A 26,222-nucleotide genomic window follows, 5' to 3' on the forward strand; every position below is an offset into this window, starting at 1 on the left:
ATATCAAATATTATTTTCTTAAATTGTTTGGAATGAAAGGCCTAGGATTTTCTCCTGACACTTCGCACCATATATTAAAGTTAAGAACAGTAATTTTTATTAGTTTCAAATTTAAAAATGTTTGCTCTGAGTTAAGTTTGCTTAATTCACTGTCTTGTTGTTGTTCACTTTGTAAAATTTTTAAATTAATGTCCGAATTATTAATCGCTTCTACTTCAAACGCACGAGATAATGTATCAGCTACAACATTTTCTTGTCCTTTAATATACCTAATGTCATTCGTAAACTGAGCAATGAATTCCATATGTCTAGTCTGTCTTGGACTGCGTTCTGTTTTTGAATTTAAATCAAATACAAGAGGCTTGTGATCTGTGAAAACTGTAAATTCACGTCCTTCTAGAAGGTAACGAAAATGTTTAATGTTCAAATAAATAGCTAATAGTTCCCTATCAAATGCCCTATATTTAATTTCGGATGGAGACAATTTCTTTGAAAAGAATGCAAGTGGTTCTGACTTATTATTAAACGTTTGATGTATGACACCACCTATTGCCGTATTGGATGCATCTACATTTAAAGAAAGTTTTGCATCTTTGTTAAAATGATTTAACAATATCGCAGATGCAAACTTTTCTTTAATGCATTCGAAAGCTTTATTAGATGTATTTTCCCAAATTAAAATCTTGTATCGCTTCTTATTTGTTCTATTAATTAAATCATAGATAACTGTCGTAAACTCTGCTAATTTTGGTATATATCGATGGTAATAATTAACCATACCAATAAATTTTTGTGCCTGCTTAATAGATTTTGGACGATCAAAATTTCGAATGGCTAAAACTTTTTCTTCTGAGGGTCTAATTCCCGTTTCAGAAATATTATGTCCTAAAAAGTCAACATTTGTTACGCCAAAAGTACATTTACTTGGTTTTATATTTAAACCGTACTCCGTTAGGCGCTGAAATAGTACGCGAAGATCTTTGAAATGTTGTTCCTCATTTTCGCTTGCCACTAAGAGATCATCAATATATGTAAAAACAAAGTCTAAATCATTAACTACTTCATTAATAAATCGTTGAAAAGTTTGCGCGGAGTTCCTAAGCCCAAAAGGCATTCGTACAAATTCAAACATGCCAAAAGGCGTAGTGATTGCAGTTTTATAGATATCCTCTTCTGCCATTGGAATTTGGTGATAAGCTCTTACTAAATCTAATTTTGAAGATATTTTCTTATTTCTTAGATTCATGTTGAAGTCATGAACATGGGGCAAAGGATAACGATCAGGAACTGTTACGACATTTAATCTTCTAAAATCTCCACAAGGACGCCAGTCATAAAACTCCTTCTTGGGTACAAGATGTAAAGGAGATGCTACTGCTGAATTAGAAGGTCTACATATCCCTGTCTTTACTAAAAAATCGAATTCAGTTTTAGCTACTTTGAATTTAATGGGGTCTAAACGTCTTGGTTTAAAAAATGGCAAATTTCCTTCAGTGACTAATCTGTGAACTGTTGTATGTCTAACTGGTTGTGAATAATCTGGTTCAGAAAATAAAGAAGGAAATTCTTTTAGTAACTTTGTAAATTTGTTATCAACAGCGAAAACTTTTGGTAGCGAAACATTACAAACACATGAAATTGTGTTAACTGAAAGACTTGTTATCGGATCTACTAAGCATTTGCGTTTAACATCAACTAAGAGACCATATTTACACAAAAAATCAGCACCGATAATTGGTTTAGCTATATCCGCTATTAAAAATGTGAACGGAAATTCGCGACGCAGTCCCAAATTAATATTTAAAAGTTTTTTACCGTATGTCGAAATCGTTGAACCGTTAGCTGCAGTTAAAATAATATCTGATGACTTTTTCGAACTTGAAGATTTTGAAACCGGAAGCACTGAAATTTCTGCTCCACTATCTATTAAAAAATTAAGTTTGTTTTATCAAAAATAAATAAGCGACGTGTAAAGGTGTCTAAATGTCCGTTGTTTGTCGCCGTAACAATGGATAACTTTAGTTTGACGAACTATTATTTTTAAAAGCGCATGGTTGTTCGCACTTCAAAGCCTGATTACCAAACTTATAATGATACCTACAGGGCCAATTTGGGTTGTCACTAGACTTTGATCGATATCTAGAAGGACTTCTAAAACGATTCCTACTAAAAGATCGGGACCTTGAATAATTTTGACTCATCTGATTTTTAATTTCACTGATCTCTAATGACAATTTTTCAAAATTTTTGCACATCATATTAGTTGTTTCGCTTTTAGAATTTGGAAAATTACTAACTGAGGCTATTTCATTTTTATTATAAACTTCCCAAATATTATCGGCTAATTTAACTAATTCACTTATTTCACTCAAATTCGAACTAGTAAGAATAATACTTAAATTTTTGGGCAACTTCCTTATCCAAAGCTTTTTAAGAATTTCTTTGCTAAAATTGTTTCCAGAGAGTAGCACTACAGACCGATAAAACTCAGAAGGTTTACGATCTCCCATTTCTGAATCGGATAACACTCGATCTAATTTGGCATTCTCACTTAATGAGTGCCGTTCAATTAAAATTTTCTTTAATGCAGAAAATTTGTCATTTTCAGGAGGATTTTGAATAAAATCAAGAATTGTCATAATTACATCCTGTGGAAGTGCAGTTATGACATATTCATATTTTGTCCCCTCCTGAGTAATGTTCTTTTGACTAAATTGCATTTCAGCATGGATGAACCATGCTTCAGGGCAATTAGTCCAAAATTGGGGAAGTTTTACCGATGTAGCAAAAATTTCATTATTTTGATTCACATATGGATTTGGTAAATAATTTTGATAATTTTCATTATCCAAATCAATAAGTGAATCGTTTACTTGATTTCGTGGTGCAGATGTACGTATATTATTTGATGGTGAATGAAACATTGTTAATAGAAATATCTAATAACTACAAAAATTATATTATAGAAAGAAATAAAAATGTCCGGAAAGGAGCGTTTACAAAACCCAAATTATTAATCTATTTTGATACATATACAGATACATATAAATAATATTAATACTAGATACAGCTCACCAAATATTTGTCGCAATGGTTTTAAAATTGATTGATGAATTTAGACAATGTATTGTGCAATGGCTTTAAAATTGATTGATGAAATTGGACAATGTATTGTGCAATGGCTTTAAAATTGATTGATGAAATTAGACAATGTATTGTGCAATGGCTTTAATTGTTTTGTATTTGTAGCTTTTGTTGTTGTTGCTCTTGCAATGTTTGATTGAAAGGCTGATGTTAATGATGCAGCGGTAACGCCTGAAATAATGACAATCCAAAAATACGACGAAGACGACGTCGTGCAGTTGAAAATAAACTAATTTTATAGAAGTGAATCTAGTTTTTGGACCACCACGTCTACGTCAAATACGCGTTAGAGAGGGCTCTTGTGATGTTCACGATATATTTGGTATATATTTTCAACTTGTTTTTCAGATAATTCTTCGAGTAGTGAGGACACTTTACACTAGTTTAAAGGTACGAATTATAAAACTTTTAACGAGTTAGAGCTGGTCTTTTGTAAATCAATTAAAGTTTGTTCAAGTGCACCACCTTTAATAATTTGTTTAAGAATTTGCTGATAAAAACGTAATAAGTTGGATATAGTAAACAGAACTATGGTATCGTTTTCGGAAGTCAATATGGTTTCCACTCGCATAATACATAACTAGGAAGAGAATAAATCAATTTTTGCTGAACATCAACTGGTGGCGTTATTATTTCATACAGCATACAAGAATTAAAATTTGATTCGTTGTTTTTGAAGGACGGTTTTAATGTTTGGCTGGCTAGATCGCCAATGTAGTATTTAATATATAAATCACTATTTAATAATAAGCACTATTTATTTTTATAAAATATTTTTATTTAACCGCTCCTAAAAGTATGTTACAAAACGTTTTTAAATATTTCAACCGAATGAAAATTTTTGAAAGACAATATTTTACAATTGAAAAATAAAAATTAACAAGAACAAAAAAATTCAATTTATTTAAAGTAGGTACATTTAAAGTTGAATATAAATATAACCCTTCGTTACCGTGGTGAAGAATGTTGTTACCACACTAGAATCGGGGCGTAAGTAAATAAATAGGAGTCTACATACATACTTGTAATAAATGACCAAAGGACATGCATTGCAGCACTGACCTAATGTCATAGAGCTCAATTAATTGCCCATGAGAATATATATTCAACACGTGAACTAACGTTTATCTGTCGCGCTAGCCGCATACATACATATACACGAGTGAATCTAGCGACTAAATATTAGAATAAGCATATATTTATGAGCTACGCTAACCCTTGCGGTTTAGTTCTGTTTGAATGATTGAACCGGAAAGTACCGTTAGTGTGGTGACACTTAAATAGTGGAATGTGTTTGTGTGTATATTTGTAGCATATCTTTTTTATTACACCATGAGAAGTTAATGTTAGTAAACAATTTTCATTAGGGTGTGTAGTTATTAGGCTCAGATTTTCAAAATAGTTACGCTTTTCAAAACGAGAACCATAGAAGCAACCGGTTAAGCCAGTTTGATTTTTCAAAAAACTCTGTGCTTGTCATCTTTTTTATGCGAATTATACCTTTGACAGAAGTACAATTTTAAATTTTCGTTTGCGGATTATTTAAACCGAGGTCAAGATGCGTATTTCGATGCTCCTCCCAAAAATTTAACTGTCGGTAAAAATTTGCAAACCCGGAGCTTGAGTTTGGTGGAACGGAAGTATTTTATTTTTCAAGAACCTCAACGAGCATAATCGTTAAATATCGTTTCAAGTGTAATAAAAGCTTAAATATTTCACAACCGAAACAATAATGTGTTAAAAAGCCTTTTCGCTTTTCGAAAGTGAAGTTGTTGTTGTTGTTGTTGTAGCGATATGGGCACTCCCCGAAGGCCTTGGAGAGTGTTATCGATGTTAGGCCATACCGACCTCCCACCCCCAAGATCCGTGAAGAGTTCGGGGTTGCCAAAGCCTCAGCTGTTAATGAAACAGGATTCGCCACGGATAGGTGAGGTTTACAATTGGGTCGGAGAAGCTATATATTGCGCTGGCAACCCCTTGAAAGGGTTGCGATACACAACCCCTTGAATATATTTGGTATTTTAGTCGCCTCTTGCGATAGGCGGTAGGGTATATTCTAACCCCCTAACTCGCTAGGGAAAGTGAAGTCTTTGTCGTAACCGTTTAAACTAAGCTTAACATTATTTCTGCTCAAAACGTTTGAGAGGCTTATATGAAAAACTGTTCTCCAAAACATAAATCAAAAGCAAGTCGGTAGGCAGGGCACTGCATAGGATGGTTACATACATAGATAAGGCCTTGGAATTCAAGGAGTACGCTTTGGGATTATCCTTAGGCACAGCCAGCGGTTTCAACAATGTCTCTAAAAAGTGAAAAGCATATAATAAGCTCTGCTGTGTACGCTGGTCATCAACCAACTGCTCAGACGTTTCGACCCGTCAAACTTAAGGCGTACGTGGATGACGTCGCAGCTGTCATAGGAGGAACCTTTCAACAACTAGCGGTTCGATGAAGGACCCGTAAAACTTACGGTGTACGCAGATGACGTTGCAGCTGTCATAAGTGGAACCTTTCAATAACTAGCTCCTTAATAATTCAAGAACTTCGGGAGATACATACCGGGGTATCTTATGTCGGGTTGAGCGCCAAAGCGAAGAAGATGGATATGGTCCTGTTTACTATGAGGTATAAGCTTCCGAATTAGACTAGGCCTGAGATAGAAGGGCCGATGCCGCAGGAGAAAACATATACAAAATATCTAGAAATCAGATAATCTAGAATCAGTCAAAGTCCAACATGTTGGAGATAGTGAAGAAGGCCTCGACGGCGCATTAAGCACGTAAACGACTGCTGGGGTATATGTGGGGCTATTGCCTTCTCTCGCTCATTGAATATGTGTAGTGGTTGTAAAGACAATCCTATAATATGGAGTCCTTGTTTGGAGGACAGCCTAACAAAAAAGTACTTTTTAAAAAAATTAGAAGGGTTATGCTGGATATCAATGCTTAGCATACCACGAGCCCTGAAAACAACGACGAAGGCTGCACTGTATGCCATTCTAAAGTAATGGACGGAGTAGGATCTGCGGACTACTGAGCTGATCTGGAAACAAACAGATGCTACCTTCTGCCACATCACAGAAATACCACGAAACATGTCAAGACGTGATTAACTTGTTCCGAAGCAGAGAGCAAGTGGGCAGCTAATCCAAAAGTCTGAATGGCGAAACCTGACAATTGGCAGGGATATTGTTATGTCCGGATTGTGATCAAAAGTTATGTAATTAGATGCACTGCAAGTGAGGTTAAAGAATACCTCACGGTGGCAGATCTTAGCACTTTATTAGCCGCCTGACTATCTGAGTACATTTAAAGTTATTTAACAGTAACAGCGGGGAATAACATCCTATATGCCGCACACTTTATGGCGGGGACATTCATCAGCGGCGAGGTTCATAAGACTCCCACCCCATATTCATTCCTGTTTCCATTCCTGTCTTGAATGAACGTGAGTCGTGAAGATGGCAGCAGGAGTGGAAGCCGGCGCACAGTAGTTTGTGGTGGCAGTGCTTGAGTCAATATCGGTCAGAGTTCTGGAGTGACCGTAATTCAGAAACAGAAATACACTAAGAAGGTTTTCTAAAACAGTTTTTCTAAAGTAATATGATCAATCTTTTTGCGCGTACACTAACGGGCTTATACAGGCTATTTGAGGTCTTTACGAATCGATTAGTTCAACCTAGGGCCACCTTATTGCTGTTTTAGGTCTTTACAAATTGATTAGTTCAATCAAGGACCAGCTTATCGCAGCACTTGAACCTAGGGCCTTAGATATCGAAGGGGACCTGACTACCGACTGTGTTGGCTGTCGTAGTGGAATGGGTGTGGCGTGCTCTGCCTACCACACCAAAGATCCTGGGTACACACCACCATAAAAATTTTAGAAACAAGTTTTTTCAATTGTAAGAAAGTTCTTCTAAGCCTAGCACTCCGAGTGTATTTCTGCCATGAAAAGCATCTCAGTGTAAACTAATCTGCCTTGCAGATGCTGTTCGGAATCGGCATAAAACACGTAGGTCCCATATCGCCAATTTGTAGGAAAAACTAAAAGGAGCACGACGCAAAGTGGAAGAGAAGCTCGACTTAAAATCTCTTCGGAGGTTATCGCGCCTTACCTTTATTTATATTTAGTTCGACTGTGGATCTGTTTTTTAGGATATTCAACCCCTAAAAATCTGTGGAATTTCCCCCTCATACTTCTAATGTTAGTGCGCGTCGATTCATCCGTACAACCGTGTTATTCAATTTGCATGAAGGGAACTGCCTAGAATAAAGAAGTACACCGCATAGGCTTCCACAGGGCCATGACCTGTCAAAATGATGGACAAATGAGCCTTAGTGAACCTAAAGCTTTCTCCTTAGCCGTAGGCTTAAATACTTACACATAAGAATATTTATACAACTTTTCTTAAACGAGGTCTCCCTTCGGTAGTGCTTTCGCAAACCTTTCGATTGTATTTTGGCCTTCAAAAGTTTCCCAGTAAATTCATAGTAATTGGCTGATGCTGTTCTGAGTTAGAAAAAACATATACATATGTATGTCCGCCAAATTGAGGGAAAAATTTAAAAGCAGTACACCACAAATTGGAGAGAAGCCAAACTCTCAATTGTAGACTAAGGCATCGACTCTATAGCGTCTAACTATTCCTTCGTTCATCGCTCTACATACCGGCTCAGGTTTCTATCCTACCTATTTGGGACTGGCGCGATTATTGTGCAGTAGTTACAAAACAAATGTAGTCTCAAAGTTATTCACCCTAATGCGAAAATATATATGATGCAAATATATATTAACATATGAGCTTGCGTGTAATGACAGTGGTCACATTATATATCTCTAATCTTATATGATCATATTTATATTAGTATATACTGTAGTACATACATATGTGTTTGTCTATTTGTATTAGGGTGTGGTTTGTTTGTATGTTTGTTAGACCGTCGGCATGATGTGCTCCACCTATCACACCGACGGTCCTTGGTTCAAATCCAGCGACGTCAAAAACTAGACAGACGTTTTTTTCAATTAAAACACATTTTTCAAAGTGGGGTTACCCCTGGGCAGTGGCTTGGCAAACACTCCCGAGTGAATTATTGCCATGAAAAGCTTCTCAGTGAAAATTATTCTGGGCCCGTACCGTGTTATACGATCCGTGATCGTAATCAATTTTTTAAATCGCCAGAGCGCTGAAATGGTGGGTGGTATTGAGGTAAAATGTATGTGAAATAATGGCTACTAGTACTCATTAGATCCATAACTTATTATCATTTTTGAGAATCGTATTACAGATTCATATTTATCATTTGAGTGAAGTTGCTTTTCGACACGTCATCGTAAAACACGATACGGGCCCTGCTTTGCAGCTGCCGTTCGGATTGTTCATAAAACATAAAAAAGAGCACGACGCAAATTGGCTAAGGACGTCGGTCTAAATCTCCTTGGAGGTGAACCGCTCCAATTATTATTATTTTTTTTACTGATAGAAGCTTTTATTGATCTCCAAATCAAAACTCAATTTAGAAATGGTTGCTCGCACTTGTATGACCCAACGAATAATTTAGAGAACAGAAGCACCCTAACACATATAGGTGCATTAACCTGGGTCGATTTGTATGGACGAAAGTTAACCGATATCGCGCCATCGATTTTTCGATAGGATTTGGACTCAGGAAAAAAAGTTCGACTATGCATACCCAAAAAAATAATACTCGAGCCTGCGAAAGCCAAAAATGTTCGCTAAAAACGTTGTCGATAACAGTATTTTGACAAAAAAAAAAAAATATTTTTGGGTCGGACAGGGTATACATGAAAATTTTACAATCAAATGAACATTTTTTTAGTAGGTCATGAAAAAAACCTTAAAAATCATAATCGAAAAAAAGTCGAAAATATTAAATTTCGCAGGCTGGAAAATTATTTTTTTGGGTATGCGTAGTGCAACTTTTTTCCTGAGCCCAAATCCTATCGAAAAATCGATGGCACGATATCGGTTAATAAATTGACCCAGTCTAATGTACATGCTTATGCATGTACACTTATATTGCATGTAAACTTTAATGCATTAAACATGTGCTCCTATGTAATTTAAACTCATAAACAAATTCGATGGGCAAAACCTCATCGGGGTATAATTGCATTTATGGCGAAAAAACAGGAACCAAAAGCAATTTTTACAGATTTTGATAATTCTTTGCAGCCCCAGTAGTGTACGTGCCTATCATATCAAAGGTTCATGTCCCGGAAAGGTTAACATCATACTTCTTTAGGAAAAAGAAGTCGTTCCTCATCAGCGGTTTTTCAAACACTCCGGGGGTATTTCTGCCATGAAAAGCTTCTCGGAAAACATTCATATTGTAACGACTTTTGGGAAATTCTGCATTTGCAACCTTCTACTAACGTTCGAATCGCTAAACTGTTGAATAAATTACTCCAATATTCTGTATTGCAAAATGGTCTTTATTAGCCCACTTAGAGAGTAGTACACTTATACTTCACTTCGCAACTAATAGCGTGTTTAAATCAAACTGAATCCTGACTACTCAGCTTGCGCTGCTTTTATACTCTCCGTTGTTTCATTCGAATATTTCTACAAAAGTCTTGACCTTTCGCCTTCTAGAACTGCTGTATCTCCTGATTGGTAATTGAGCTACATATATGCGTGTGTATGTGTGACAAACTACTCCGACTGATGACCACAAGTGTGTGCGTGAGTTATTCTTCGTCACCTTTTATGTACGTGTGTAAATGGATTAAATTCATGTATTCATGTACACAAGAGTGGCAGCTTGATTTATTATTGTGATGCTAAAATGCGCCACAATATGTTTTGCAGACGCTGTTCGAAGTTTCCAAAAAACCATCAAGTGACAGCCCATGATGGATAACAGAACCATTTTATCTCATATCATTACATGTGGTTCGAAGGCGGGTTTCGTTGGTTTCTCCATTTCGAAATTCCTCAACAATGATATTCCCAGGCACACCAGTCCCTGCGCCCGTTCATTTTTCACTTGGAAGCTCATGCTTTCTAGCACCTTCCACTAGGCCAATGGAAAATACGGGTCTGAGGACTTAATATGCATACTATGGACTACATACGGATACAGTTCTTAATTTCTTTAAAAAAATTCTTTTTCGGCCTCTTTTCTTCTATTTTGCACTTAGATCCTGCAGTCTTTCGTTTTCTATCAAAAACCAGAGGACAAGTTTTAGAACTCTTCTTGGGTGCCTCTTACATTTATTTTGCATATGACACCTTCGCCCAAGGCTGCTTGGATGATCCTATACATATGCATTGAGTTAATCCATACCACTACAAATCCTTCAGTTATATTCCGCACAAGTGCACTGCAGTTTGCCACCGTTTTAACATTATTAAAGCTACCTTCGATCTCGACGAAATCCGTCTTTACGATAACCTTTTTGGATTGCGACGGAAGCTGTTTTGGCGTATTAATCCTCTCTTCCCTTTTAACAGATTCATTGACATGCGGCCTTTTTTGCGAGTTGGAATGGGAAATGCCTAATGTATCATAGTTACCGCCATTCCTTAAGATCCTTCTGCTGGTCCTGCGTCCAGGTCCTGCTTTTCGCTGTCACTCTTCTGGCTGACTTTTTTCATTTTTTGGTTCTGGTTCTGTTCAGAATCGTCCTCATCTTTTTTTTTATTCTTCACACGTTTTATCCCTACTTACTTGCTTAACGAATTTTGTACCCTATAATTCCGGGTTTTTACATCCCATAACCTTCATCTTTCTAGCGCCAATGAGTCCATTGGGGATTGTTCCCGTGGTAACTTGTACTGTCCTGGATACCCAATGTGAAAGATTGGGCGAGGAAGGCCGCGGTTGCCTTGTACTGCTGCAGGGGGGCTATCGGTAAGATATGGGAACTCGCGCTAGGAGTAGTACACTGGTTTTATGTGATGGTGGTAAAACCGCTTCTGCTCAATGGGGTGCTGGTCTGGTGGAATGCATTGGACACGGCGAGCACCTCCAAAATGGTAGTGTCAGGGCAACGGACGGCGCTGATCGGTATTAGTGGCGCTCTCAGAACAACGCCTACCTTGGCATTGAATGTCATACTGAACATACATCCAGTAGATATTGCGGGAAAGGCGGCCGCAGCCCGGTCGTTGGTCAGACTTCGTGGTATGGGCTATGGGCTTTCTGACTTCGAACACTCTTGCCTTCTTAATATGTTCGACTTTATCCCGGAGAGGACGGACTGTTTTATGTCGACAACTGCTCCCTATACAACCTACACCCCAGTCATTCCCCCCCAGAGAGGAGTGGGGAAGAAGATTCATCTCGGGCAGGGGACCTGTTAACTTGTTCACGGATGGGTCGAACTTGGACGGAAAGGTTGGTGGGGGAGTCTTTTGTCAATTTTTTGTAAATGTAACTTTGGCAACTTTAAGTTGGCTGATCACTGCAGTGTATTCCAAGCGGAAGTTGCTGCGATTAAGGATGAGGTAGATGAAATGCTATCCAGTGCTACTACGGTTAGGGAATTTAACATCTACTCTGATAGCCAAGCGGCTATGAAGGCCTTCAGCTCAACTACAGTGCGATCGAGGGTGGCCTGGGAGTGCCTGACCTCGCTTGCGATTGCATCGAATTACTTTACAATTAAGATTATCTGGGTTCCGGCCCATAGTGATATCCCGGGTAACTGTCAAGCGGATCTCTTAGCCCGCATCGGTACAACTGAAAAGGATGAAGAAGGCTGTAGGGATTTCGGCATTCCGCTGGCCACCTGTGGTTTGCTCCTCCATAGCTGGGTCTCGAGTCAGCTCAGCAAGCGTTGGGCGGACACCACCTCTTGCAGGGTAGCAAGGTCTTTCTGGCCGAAATTGGATGGCAGGAGGTCCGCCGTAGTAATTGGGTTCACTAAGGCTCACCTATCAATGGTAATTGGGGTTTTGGCAGGGCACTCTCCCATGGGTATCCATGCGGTACGTCTCAATATACTGGAAATTGCATCCTGCGGCAGGTGTATGAAGGATGATGAGGTGGAATCATCAAATCAATTTAGGCTTGATTGCCCAGCTTTTGCCAGAACTAGGCGAAAGTACTTCGGTCGCGACTCACTTGGATCTCCCGAGGATTTATCCAAGGTTGAGATCGGTATCATTCGGACCTATATCGTTGCTACCCAACGATTCTCTAAGTAGCTGTATCTGCGTCACCGCTATTTTACTGTATGTGGTACTACAACGGACCTTTATGTTGTCCAAGTGAGCTTCCCCTATCAAGGTAGCTACCATCAAACCTAACCTAACCTAACTTGTACGGCTGGTCCTGATACATGCGATAAGCGGAAGAGCTATTGCTCTCTATACACATATTAAAAGCTCAGAGCGGTGTGTTTGTACACAGTTCGAAACCAAACAGTAACGTGGATATGGTGATATCCACCAGCAGCTTCTTCTTGCTTTCTGTTAGTTCTACCATGTTTGCCATCAGCCTGCTTAGCAATATAACTTGTTTATGTACCTTCACAGTTGCATGTTGAAGTTACGCGTAGTATGATAGTCGGAAGTTAAACCTTACGACTAAATATTGACTACCTTCTTTCATGTCAGATTTCCAGAGAAGGTTTCAAAGCCAATTTCTAACGGTATATTATTTTTTGTTAGGAGTATCAACTCTGAATTTTCTGCTGCTAGCTGGAGTCTGCGCCAGTGTAGCCACCACTTTGTGCATTTCATGACCTCATTCAGTTAAAGACTGCGGTAGTGTCGTCTGCATAACTTATCATGCGCGGTCCCAGGGGAGGGGGGACTTTTTTTTGTATGGACTGTAATGAAGTATATAATACTAATCTACATAGTATTTCTTATCACACAACAGATTTTTACTAATTTTTAATTTTTCTTGCTTTTTTACGTTATCACTTTATATATTAAAAAAAATGTTATAACGTTTGCCAAACGTAATTTTAGGAGCTTTTGAAAAATCTTTCCGGCTGTGTCAAAAATTCGGGTTCCCATTTCCCTTGCCAATTAACACCAGCTGAGGTTTTTTCATGTTTCTTGGAACAATGCCTTCCTCAGGCCCGACCAGAAGAGGGGGGGGGGCGGTCATTACCACCGGGCCCGGGCCTTGGAGGGACCCGGGAATCTCAAAATGCTATCCAAGCTTTTTGCTTACAGAAAATAAAAAAAAAACCACACCTTTAATCACCTTTCGTAGATTGCAATCGGTTTAAATATCAACAAATTTTATAAATCTGTGAAAGTGTCTATTAATGTGTACATTAATAATTTATGAAGAATATGTGTATTTCTATGTAAACATATTTACTCATATGTTGATTTGTATGAATGTGTAGATAAATTAAAGTTCGTAACTATATATTCATTGAATATAATATACATGTATGCATATATATGCTTAAATATACATGTATATACAAATGCATATAAATATGTAAAAGATGGTAATTTTGATTTTGAGAATTTGTTCATTTTAGTATGGGGCCCGTGTTTGTTTTGCCCCCGGGCCCGGATTTTCTCTCGGCGGCCCTGGCCTTCCTTAGAAATATGTTATACATATTCAGCTTGACCTTTAGGCGCATTTTTGTAATTTTTTTCTTTTTTTCTGTGGCCTTATTGTTCTACGGCATGTTGCTGTAACTTGTTTATTATGCTTTTCATTCTGGCTATGTTTAACTCCGGTGCTGGTGTCCTACTTAGTAATATTTTAAAGCCCGTGTACCATACAGGGAACCAGCATGAGCCTTACGAATACGTGCACATAATACAACTAATTAAAGCTCAACGTCTTTGCTGACTAGTTATGTTATCGAGAAGGACGAAGATGCTTCGGGTAAAAAAGTATCCCTTTCGATAATCGTTTTTGAAAGTAGAAAAAGAGGGAGACTTGATCTTCCTTAGATATTTCTAGAATTGGCCACGATGTTCATGACTTCGGCTTCCAGTGAGGAAAAACGAATGACCGAAATAGCGCCATTTATCGTATCTGAGATTCAAGTTGTTGTCAAATACTATAACAAAATTTTTGGCATTGAGCTCGAACTCGATCCAAGAATCCTGAATCAATGGGCCGATAAAAACAAAAAACAAAAATAAAAAACCATTAGTGCTATGCATAGCTTTAAAAGTTCTCCAACCCAATTGTCAACTTCACCTCCACGAAAAGGGCCCCTATTAAGAATATAAATGCCTATGGGATGGCCTAACAGACAAGAAGTGGTCATATCAGATGTTCCAGTTAGTACCTTAGAGTGTATGTCCCGGGTCTAACTGCGAACAAAACCCAAATACTTTTTTTCAAGAAATACTCCCCATCAGGGAGAGAAATGAGATGCTAACCAAACAGTTCCTGTTGAATACCGAGAAACCTGGGCATCCCCGCAAACATCTCATTGATCAGCCAACACCGCCAAGGGGCTTGAGGAGTAATCTCCGTAAGAATCATGAGGAAATACGGCACCTGAGAACTCAGCCGTATGAAGGAAAAAAACACAAGCAGTTCCTCAGTGAACTTTATGCCCGGTGAATCCAGTACTCAAATAACAGTACCCAAAACTTGCGGAAGAGGAATGAATACCCCCCAGGGAAACGCGACTCACTCTAGCTCAACTTCGTTCTGGATACTGTAACAGGCTAAACTCTTACCTATCCAGGATCAACCCCGACACACAAAATGTATACCCCGCTTGCAATGTGTCCCCACATGACACCAACCATCTCTTTAATTGTAATGTGCGACCAACGCCTATAACAACCCTTTCATTATGGTCCATCCCTGTTGAAACAGCAAGTTTCTTTGGACTCCCGTTAGAGGACATTGATGACAATTGATGTGATCGGTCGCAGCTATTAGGTGGGGCGAAGCACTACTACAACAACAACAACAACAACTTTTCACCGATTTCTAGAAGTCTGATTAATTTGAAACTTTGCACACGTATCAAGGACCGATGACAATGCATCAATGTGATGGTGTGGTGACATAAGGTCAACGGCCATAAAGTCTATTGGCCTTATTACCACTTTGAATGGCCATAAGTTTGATTGAAACTTTGCACACGTATAAAGGCTCGATGACAATTCATTATTGTGATGGTGTGGTGACATAAGGTCAACGGCCATAAGGTCAATTGGCTTTATTAGCACTTCGAATGGCCATAAGTTTAATTGAAACTTTGAACACGTATCAAGGCTCGATGAAAATGCATTATTGTGATGGTGTGGTGACATAAGTTCAACGGCCATAAGGTCAATTGGCCTTATTACCACTTTAAATGGCCATAAGTTTGATTGAAACTTTGCACACGTATCAAAGCTCGATAAGAATGCAATAATGTGATGGTGGGGTGACATAAAGTTAACGGACATAAGGCCAATTGAACTTATGACCTCCCCAAATGGCCATAGATTCGAAACCTTGCACATAATGCGAAAAACGCATTCCTCTATTAATGATAGAAGTGGATGCATGGCACGTCTACAAAAGAGCATACTGGAGCCCTTTTTAACACGCTTTTATTAGCTTGGCCGGTATCTATCTATGTATCTATGTATCCATGTATGTATGTAATGGAATCTGGAGTGGAGCCGAGAGCCCCGGTAATGCAGAGCTACGAACTCCGTTGCACCTTTTTAAGATAAGTACTTTTAGCTAGTGCAGGCCACCAGACCAAGGAAACATAAAGAAGAATCGGGGCTGTGTAAATCCAGTAGGTCACCTTAGGGGAGAATCCCCAGGAGGTGCCAATTGCCCTCTTGCAGGTGAACAGCTCTGCTGCTGCCTTCTTGGGTCGCTCCACTATACGGTCACTCCATAATAGCTTCCTATCCAGAATGACCCCCAAATACTTGACTTGATCGCTAAACGCTAAGAACGTACCCCCAATTCTTGGCGGTGTAAGATTTGGTACTTTGTACCTCCTCGTGAAGAGGACAAGCTCGATTTTATCCGGGTTGAATTCTAAACCTGTGGCTGTGGCCCAGTGCGAAATTTTGGATAGTGCCCCTTCCATTAGGTTGCAAAGAGTTTGCGGAAATTTCCCCCGCATGGTGACGCAGATTTCATCTGCATACGCGATCACTTGTTGAACTTCTGCCTCCATGAGGCGTAGTAGTTGGTTGACGGTAACCACCCAAATTAGCGGAGGGAGAACGCCGCACTGCGGTGTGCCTCTGCTGACGGGTCTACGGATCACGCATCCACCTAGCTCAGTGCTTGATATTGAATGTTACAATCATTCTATTGGCAACTATCTGAGAGGAAAGATATGAAATGTTGTCAAATGCACCCCACGCTTTTTAATCTGAATTAAATTATTCTGTTAATAACTTAAATTTTATTATAATTTTATTTTGAGGTGATTAACTACAAATGATTGTTTGACCTTCTACTACTGTTATATAAATTCTTTTTAATTGAAAATTATTTTCTATTTTTTAGTTCGGTTTGCTATGAAAGCGTGCTTTTTTTAGTTTTTTTAAACTATTATTTATTTTCAAATGCGAATATAATTTCTTTTGAATCGAGTTACAGAATAATGTCCCTTTTGTTTGATTAATGCCCGGTTTTTCAGTAGTTGATTAAGCTAAGCTCAAACTAAGTTAGACAAAATTCTATTCAAATTTAAACTCCAGTTAACCTACTACTGCCTTAAGAAATATATATCAAGTCCCGGAGCTGATGTCCAACATCATGCCCTATTTATTCTCAAACCAGATAGTTCTAGAGTTGATATCCAACTTCATTCTCCAATCACTATCCAACCTTTGAGAAATTTTGTAAAATGTATAGTTCTCGAGTTGATCTCCACCGTCATTAATATTTTCCAATTATTATCCAACTTTCGAGAGATTTTGAGAAATTTACAGTTCTCAAATGAATATTCAACAAATTTTTGTAGTTGATATCATACACTGGATATGGAGTTGAGGTGAAGTTGAAAAAAATCTCCAAGGTGGTACCACCAAAACCAACAGCTGTTTATTGTGAGAAATAAACACTTAGTTGATAGCAGTAATGAAGCGTAGTTAATCAAAAATAAATTATACATATTTTATTTTATATTCGTGAAAATACTGTAGTATGGAAACCTATGTACATTTGAGTTCAGTTAGAGAACACAACTTGGGACTTAAAAACTTATGTAATAGAAGATTTTGCTTTATAAAAAATTTCCTCTACTGCTGAGTACGCTATAATTCTCGAGTCGAGCCAGTGTTTCGAAACAACTCTTAAAATTTTAGAAGTACATATGCCTAGTTATCAACATAAGCTCTAATTGTACTCAAGCGCAAATGCTTGTTGGTTATATTCGACGCCATTTCGAACGAACGCAAATAACTGATAGGTTAACTAGAGTTCAATCCTGCCAGATCGGCCCCTTAAGCTCAGCTTAAACTTCAGTTAAATTAGGATGGAAAAATGCAGAATAAGTTTAAGCGTAGTTTAACTGACAAACTGAGTTGAACTTGTACTGAAAAACTGGGCCTAACTATCGAAACAAAAGTTGCCTGCATAAGAAACAACCCTGCAAAAATCGCGAGTACTCCATGCATGCATGTATGGAGCACTCGCTATGGACCAACCGAGTACTCCAAAATTAATTACAATTCATACAAAAAATATGGTCCAATTAACATTGCGATGTCCTAGGATTGGACCATATACTCCAGCTCCGCATTACATCAGAGTAATCCATGGAGTACCCACAGTCCAATAAACATCGTGTAGTTATTACAATCGTCAAAAACGAGCAATGATTGGCTTACAATATGTTCGTGTAGAAACATGAGTTGGCCCATTGCTGCATTACAGTGGAGTATAATGGTAAGTACTCCAGTGGACCACATGATCCAACGATTTTTGCAGGGAAACATTTCGTTTGTTGAATGTCGCATTTCTTATTACGGTCTAATGTACATCAATAGATCTCATAATTTGTGAATATTTTGAAACCAACTCGGACTATGAATTCAAATGACAAATAAACGTAAGTGGCATTGATTTTGTGGTCAGCTTACAGAACAGAGTTTCATACATACAAATATATGTACAGACATACATACGCTACTCATATAACCGCAAAATGCAGACAAATGTTCCTGTTGGCGGAAATTTAATCATACAAGTCTTTAGCAGCGTCGAGATGTCAATGAATATTTTCAAAGTCGAACGTGCGGTTCGTGGTAAAGGACATACATTTAGCACTAACAAAATACATACATACAAATATATCGTTATTAGCGGATACCCTGCAAAAAATGTGATTAGTCTAGGATGAATCCGGGATGAGTCACAAAGAAGTATGCGACCAATGCCAGTTTTGATCTCTTTGTATGAGTTGAACTGTCCCCTTTTGTTTGAGCATGTCCTATGAAGAGACTAATTGTACCCATTTATACTCGAAAGGGATCGATATGACCAATCCCCTTTGTACCCATATGAGAACATAAGCAGAGTAGTTCCTTTTCGATTCAATAAGGACTCAAATAGGGTCCAGTCGCATTTTCATCAAATCTCCTTGATGTACCATGTTCCACCTGCTTTCAAAATGGAATAAAAAAGATAATTCGAAAATTTAAACACAACTCCGGCGTAGTCGTTAATAGTCGTTAAGTCCTAGTAATTTAAGTTCGGTATAGTGCTCCCCATTTTTATACTCAGTTGAGCAGAGCTCACAGAGTATATTAACTTTGATTGGATAACGGTTGGTTGTACAGGTATAAAGGAATCGAGATAGACATAGACTTCCATATATCAAAATCATCAGTATCGAAAAAAAATTCGATTGAGCCATGTCCGTCCGTCCGTTAACACGATAACTTGAGTAAATTTTGAGGTATCTTGATGAAGTTTGGTATGTATGTTCCTGAGCACTCATCTCAGATCGCTATTTAAAACGAACGATATCGGACTATAACCGCGCCCACTTTTTCGATATCGAAAATTTCGAAAAATCGAAAAAGTGCGATAATTCATTACCAAATACGGATTAAGCGATGAAACTTGGTAGGTGAGTTGAACTTATGGCAGTCGTTGAAGATATCATGATGAAATTTGGCAGGAACGTTACTCTTATTACTATATGTATGCTTAATAAAAATTAGCAAAATCGGAGAACGACCACGCCCGCTTTTTAAAAAAAAATTTTTAAAGTCAAATTTTAAAAGAAAAGTTAATGGCGCATAATCATAGTCAAAATAAAATAGATTTAAAATTTAATTGCAGCTTTTTGACATAATTTTCTATGAGCTATCTGTCAGAAAAGCTGAAATTAAATTTAAAACCTATTTTATTTTGACTATGATTATGCGCCAATATAAGTATATAAGTAAATTATGTCAACATTCAACTCCAGTAATGATATGGTGCAACAAAATACAAAAATAAAAGAAAATTTTAAAATGGGTGTGGATCCGCCCTTTTTCATTTAATTTGTCTAGGATACTTTTAATGCCATAAGTCGAACAAAAATTTACCAATCCTTATGAAATTTGGCAGAGGCTTAGATTCTAGGATGATAACTGTTTTCTGTGAAAAAGGGCGAAATCGGTTGAAGCCACGCCCAGTTTTTATACACAGTCGGCCGTCTGTCCTTCCGTTCGGCCGTTAACACGATAACTTGAGCAAAAATCTATATATATTTACTAAACTCAGTTCACATACTTATCTGAACTCACTTTATCTTGATGCAAAAAATGGCCGAAATCTGACTAAAACCACGCCCACTTTTTCGATATCGAAAATTACGAAAAATGAAAAAATGCCATAATTATATACCAAATACGAAAAAAGGGATGAAACATGGTAATTGTATTGGTCTATTGGCGCAAAATATAACTTTCGAAAAAACTTTGTAAAATGGGTGTGACACCTACCATATTAAGTACAAGAAAATGAAAAAGTTTTGCAGGGTGAAATCAAAAGCCCTTGGAATCTTGGCAGGAATACTGTTCGTGGTATTACATACTTAAATAAATAAATTAGCGGTACCCGACAGATGATGTTCTGGGTCACCCTGGTCCACAGTTTGATCGATATCTCGAAAAGGCGTCCACTTATAGAACTAAAGCCCACTCCCTTTTAAATTACTCATTAACACCTTTCATTTGATACCCATATCGTACAAACAATTTCTAGAGTCACCCCAGGTCCACGCTTATGGCGATATCCCAAAAAGGCGTCTACCCATAGAACTAAGGCCCACTCCCTCTCCCACACTCAGCTGAGTATGTAATGTTCGGTTACACCCGAACTTAGCCTTCCTTACTTGTTCTTAAATAATTCGATTCAATCACCTGTAATCTTTTTTATTTTACTCATTTCGTTGCAGTTTTTTTTATATTTATTAAAATGGGCTACATAGATATCAAACTGACTAATCCCAACTGTACCCGGAAGGGACTAAAGGGGATCAGTTATGCCCAAATGTAGACAAAAGAGATCAATCGGAGACCATTCTCTTTAGGGATTAATCGCACGATTTTTCGCAGGGTAATAAAGCATATATAGTACATATGTATGTGTGTATGCATGTTTGTATAAGCTCTTCCCGAACGCTAGTTTAATCTACAGGAAATTGTCTTAGTTTTGATTGCAATGGACACTCAACGTCAGAAATCGATTGACAGCGGGAAATTAAAACAAACATACATACGTACAAACACTTGTATGATATGTATGTGCAAGAGCTACAATTAGAATAACGATTATATTAGTATGTACAAATAAGGTAAAAAAAAATTAAATAAAACCATTAACAGTAAAAACATCGTTTAATAGCAAACATTGAAGGCTTTTATGATAATGGGCTGTTCAACTTCTTTACCAGCCGTCATAGATGCAAATAAAGAACGGTCTTTGTCAGCTAACAAAGTAAACGATAAAACGCATAGTTCAAATATGGATGACCAACTTAATAATACTGCGCGTAATAGCACTGAACAAAAGGATACAAATAAATATCGTAAGTATGCATACATGTACATATATACATTTTTATGTGTGTGAGTGAAGGAATATGCCTGGCTATGTATGTATAATATATACATTGTATATGATCTGCTACTATATACATCTATAGTCATTTGAGTTCAGTTAGTTTGATAGACGAAATAGCCGCTGAGACACCACTGCACCATCGGTTAAAGCTATGACAAGATGAGAAAGTTAGAGACGTACGCTGCGTATGAGTTATAGTATAGGCGGATTTTCATAGTAGCTTTGGTCGCGTTGGCGGCGACCGTGGTGTGATGGTAGCGTGCTCCGACTACAACACCGTATGCCCTGGGTTTACACCCCGGCAAAGCAAAAACATAAAAATTTTAGAAACAAGGTTTTTCAATGAGAAGAAAATTTTTCTAAGCGCGGTCGTCCTTCGGCAGTGTTTGGCAAGCGCTCCGGGTGTATTGCTACCATGAAAAGCTCTCAGCTCTGAGTCGGCATAAAACATGTAGGTCCCGTCCGGTCAATTTGTAGGGAAACTCAAGAGGAGCACGACGCAAATTGGAAGAGAAGCTCGGCCTTAGATCTCTTCGGAGGTTATCGCGCCTTACATTTATTTATTTTTTTGGTCGAGTTGCTTCGCTTTAACGTTTCGAATTCACCACGCCGCTTTTTTCGTTCGCTTCGAACCTACCAAAGCATTTAAGTAAGTCCGTCTTGAAATCTCGTAGTAAATCTGGTACTAAATCTGGATAAGACAAAGCAAATTAAATCTGGTGTAACAAAATGCTGTAGCAATACAGTTATGGCAGTTGAAATTTAAGATTTAGATTTTACTAACTTACTTAATTGGCGCTTAACCATTTAAACGGTTATGGCCGTCCAACAAAGCGAGCCATTCGCTCCTTCTCTCTCACAACCGGCGCCAATTGGACTCAACAAGGGAGTTTAAATCGTTTTCGACCTGGTCTTTCCAGCGGAGTGGGGGCCGGCCTCTATCTGTGCTTTCAAAGGCGGGTTCCGATAGAAACAATTTCTTGGCCGGAGCGTCATCTTTCATTCGCATAACATGGCCTAGCCAGCGCAGCCGCTGCGTTTTAATTCGCTGGACTATGTGGATATATGCGTATAGCTCGTACAGCTCATCATTAAATCTTGTTCGGTACTCGCCATCGCCAACGTGTAGAGGTACATAAATCTTTCGAAGAACTTTTCTCTCGAACACTCCCAAAGCCGCTTCATATGCTGTTGTCATTGTCCATGCTTCTGCCCCATATAGCAGGACGGGTACGATAAGTGACTTGTAGAGTATGATTTTCGTTCGCCTTTTCAATTGCCTACCTAGTCCAGAGTAGCATTTATTGGCAAGATTGATTCTTCGCTGGATTTCAGTGCTGATGTTGTTGCTAGTGTTGATGTTGGTTCCCAAATAAACGAAGTCTTTTACTATTTCGCAATTATGGCGGCCAACAGTAGCGTGGTTGCCAAGGCGCATATGCGCTGACTCTTTACTCGATGACAGCAGGTACTTCGTTTTGTCCTCATTCACCATCAAACCCATCTTTACCGCTTCTTTTTAAAGTTTGGAGTAAGCAGAACTAACAGCGCGGGTGGTTAGGCCGATGATGTCGGTGCCATCAGCATATGCCAGTAATTGCACGCTTTTATAGTATATTGTTCCAGAGCGGTTAAGTTCTGCAGCTAGTATAATTTTATCCAGCATCAAATTAAAGAAATCGCACGATAGGGGGCCACCCTGTCTAAAACCTCGTTTAGTTTCGAACGGCTCCGAGAGGTCCTTCCCAATTATGACTGAGCTGATGGTGTTGCTCAACATCATTTTGCACAGCCGGAAAAGTTTTGCAGGGAAACCAATGCAGACATAGCAGTATATAGCCAGCTTCTTTTCGTGCTGTCGAAGGAGGTTTTAAAATCGACGAAGAGGTGATGTGTGTCGATTCTTTTTCCGGGTTTTTTTTCCAAGATTTGGCGCATTGTGAAAATCTGGTCGCTGGTAGATATACCAGCTCTGAAGCCGAACTGGTAAGGCCCAATCAGCCGATTCACGGTGGGCTTCAATCTTTCGCACAAATCACTTGACAGTACCTTATATGCGATATTAAGAAGGCTGATTCCGCAATAGTTGGTGCAGTTTGCAGTATCCCCCTTCTTGTGGACTGGGCAAAGAACACTTAGATTCCAATCGTCGGGCATGCACTCGTCCGCCCATATTTTGGGAAGAAGCTGATGTATGCGCCTTACCAAGTCCTCGCTGCCGTCTTTGAATAGCTCCGCAGGCAATCCATTTGCGCCCGCGGCCTTGTTGTTTTTCAATCTGGTTATTGCTATTCTGTCTTCGTCATAATCGGGTGGGGGGACATTTATTCCATCATCATCGGTTGCGGGATCGGGTTCGTCATCCCTGTGCGGTAAATCGCTGTCTCCATTTAGGAGAGCAGAGAAGTGTTCCCTCCATAATTTAAGTACTATCCGGACATCAGTTACAAGGTCGCCGTTTTCGTTCTTACAGGAGTAGATTCAGATATACTTTTGGCTATATTTATGTACGTAATAAGTATTTTTATACCTTTCATGAAAATGAAATGGTATATTAAGTTTATCACGAATCTCAAAATTGTAAATCCTTAAAGGTGAAGAGATAGACCCACCAATAAGTATACCGAAATGATCAGGATGAAGAGCTGAGTTCATGTAGCCATGCCCGTCTGTCTGTTTGTATGCAAACTAGTCCCTCAATTTTTGAGATATCTTGATAAAATTTGGTGAGCGTGTATATTTAGGTGTCCGATTAGACATTTGTCGGAACCGGCCGGATAGGACCAATACAGCATATATCCCCAATACAACCAATTATTCATAAAAGAGGATTTTTGTGATATCTTCCTCAATTTATCAGATTGAAGCTTCAAACTGCAGCATATGCTTTCGTATATAGCTTAAATTTTTGTCTGAAAAAATTATAGATATATACCACCGATATATTATATACCCCGTATAAACTGCCATTTGTGACCCCTTACTTCTTTTGTTGTACTTACCTACCTACCAAAAGCACTATTTATATTTCAGGAATAGCAAATACACAACTTTTTATAAAAACGTGGTTTTTGTTTTCGAAGCAAATTTTTCGTCCGTTCCCTTTCTTTGTTTTCCATGAGCAAAAATGTTTGGCTTTCGAAGTGCATAACTTAACTCTTCCTATAGCATTTTCATGTCAAATGAAACTTTTTTAAAGTCAATTTTTTTTTAATTAAATCAAATGGGACTTTTCATTTCAAATGAACTAATTTTTTTTTTCTTATGAAACATAAAGGTTTTGAATCTCGAATGGAGGTAGGTACACTTTCTGGACGACAGCGTCTCGTGACTTTTGCATACTCACTTTAAAGTAGCACTTTTTGGCGGAGACGTTTACTCAATTTGGCCTTTGTCATGTGCTAGGTATGTACATGCTCCGGAATTTGCATCTCAAGGCAATTTCGGACATCCTGATTTGCTTTATTGGTGGGACATATTATCTATCGTAAGTCATTGGAATATAGGACTCTTCAACTTTATTGTTATTGACACAGGGAGTATATCTCGATTCTTTCTATAGGAATTCGCCCAAATTATAGCGCGCTTGTACATAGTTTGGCCCTTCAGGCCTGCATTTTTTATTTTCCAAGGTGGTGCGACTCTCCTCATTGTACAAGTAGTACTTCCAGGTTACTATACGGCGGTAGGTAGTGAGTGAGGACTGAGGATGTAATACAGTTGTCCGAATTTTTCGATGTCTTGCATATTTCTTGGAACACAGCTGTTTCAAAGTTCCTGCCTTGGTCAGAATGTAACGCCATTGGTACGCCATACCTTGAAACCCAACTGTTTGTAAACACTTCTGCTACTGTTTCCGCTTCCTGATTTGGAATTCGGTATTCCTCTGGCCATTTGCTGAAATAATCCATAACCACCAGTACGTATTTGTTTCCGCGGTTGATAGTAGGAAATGGATCTGCGATATCCATCGCGATCCTCTCAAATGGTGCACCTGAAATATATTGCTTCATCAGAGATAAATAAATTTAACTTTATATTGCAAATTTGTACCTTTATTTTATTTTCTTACAGCTGCTTCAGAAGCTTTCATCATACCACTGAATGATGATGCCGAAACGAAAGCTTACAACGCTGGTGCGCCGGAAGTGAATGATTTGCTAGCGGCAACAATAAAAAAGCAACCACCAAAGCGTATACAAGAACTTATTGAACAGGCGGCTGAGAGTGAGACGACTGGTGCTAATTTACAGAATTTAGAAGAGAAACTCGAAAAGGCCGAAGAACGTCGAAAAGAATATTTGCAACAAAAAATTACAAACATACAAAAGACAACACAAATGCTAATGCAAAGTGACTTTAACGAGTTGGGTGAAAAAGAGAAAGGAGCAGCCCAAGATGGGGATACAAGTGGAAATAATTTTGAAGGTACGACAGAGAAAAAGTAATTGTCTTAGTCATATTTTAAAATTTAAAGAGTAAAGTTTAATTTTTGATTGCAATAGAACTTAGATATAAGAATTTTCTGAAAACCATTTTATGAACCAAATAATAAGCTTAGCATTTCAATTGCAAGTAGAAGGTTCTTAGAATTCGTATGAGTATATTGAAATACAAGTTTTGTAATGATTTGACTATACAAGTTTAAGGAACACTATTCAAAATAAAAACCGAGTGTGAAGTAATAAATTTAAAGGATTTTGTCTGATCTTTTATTATTTTTACCTTTTCATTCTACAAACAGACATCGGATTGAAGAGGAACTTAAGAAGTCATCTCCGATAGCACTATGAAGAAATTCAGCACTTGAGTAGTCAGACGAATGAAGGTAAAAAGATCAAAAAAGGGTATTAGAGACATCCACAAATAGTCCCCCAAATCACTATGCCAAAAATTGCCCGGTAAACCCCGAAGACAAACTCGAAGACAAATACCTTCAACTCACAGTTGAGGAAAGCAACCTCCCCAGGTAGACGCTCATCACTCTAGCTCAACTTTGATCTGGATACTGTAATAGTTTAAACTCTTACTTATCCAGAATCAACTCCGACATACGAAATGTATGTTCTGCCCATCTTT

At 38.3% G+C, this 26,222-nt stretch overlaps 1 protein-coding gene across 9 annotated transcripts; it reads left to right on the plus strand.

The window, feature by feature from the left end:
• Window positions 1-2,989: 2,989 nt before the first annotated feature.
• On the plus strand, window positions 2,990-25,838 carry LOC137246422 (uncharacterized). Of its 9 annotated transcripts, none has more exons than XM_067777517.1 (4): window positions 4,393-4,489; window positions 18,071-18,328; window positions 20,925-21,108; window positions 25,218-25,838. In XM_067777517.1, the coding sequence occupies exons 3-4, from the start codon at window positions 20,943-20,945 to the stop codon at window positions 25,589-25,591; spliced, it is 540 nt and encodes a 179-aa protein (XP_067633618.1). In that variant the 5' UTR covers window positions 4,393-4,489; window positions 18,071-18,328; window positions 20,925-20,942; the 3' UTR covers window positions 25,592-25,838. The 9 variants fall into 9 exon arrangements, with proteins under 9 accessions (XP_067633620.1, XP_067633616.1, XP_067633618.1 ...); XM_067777518.1 differs by having other exon boundaries at window positions 4,409-4,440; XM_067777519.1 differs by lacking the exons at window positions 4,393-4,489; window positions 18,071-18,328 and adding an exon at window positions 2,990-3,534.
• The last annotated feature ends 384 nt before the right edge of the window (window positions 25,839-26,222 follow it).

The sequence above is a fragment of the Eurosta solidaginis genome, chromosome 3, assembly GCF_040869045.1.
Source record: "Eurosta solidaginis isolate ZX-2024a chromosome 3, ASM4086904v1, whole genome shotgun sequence".
NCBI classification, from domain to species: Eukaryota; Metazoa; Arthropoda; class Insecta; order Diptera; family Tephritidae; genus Eurosta; species Eurosta solidaginis.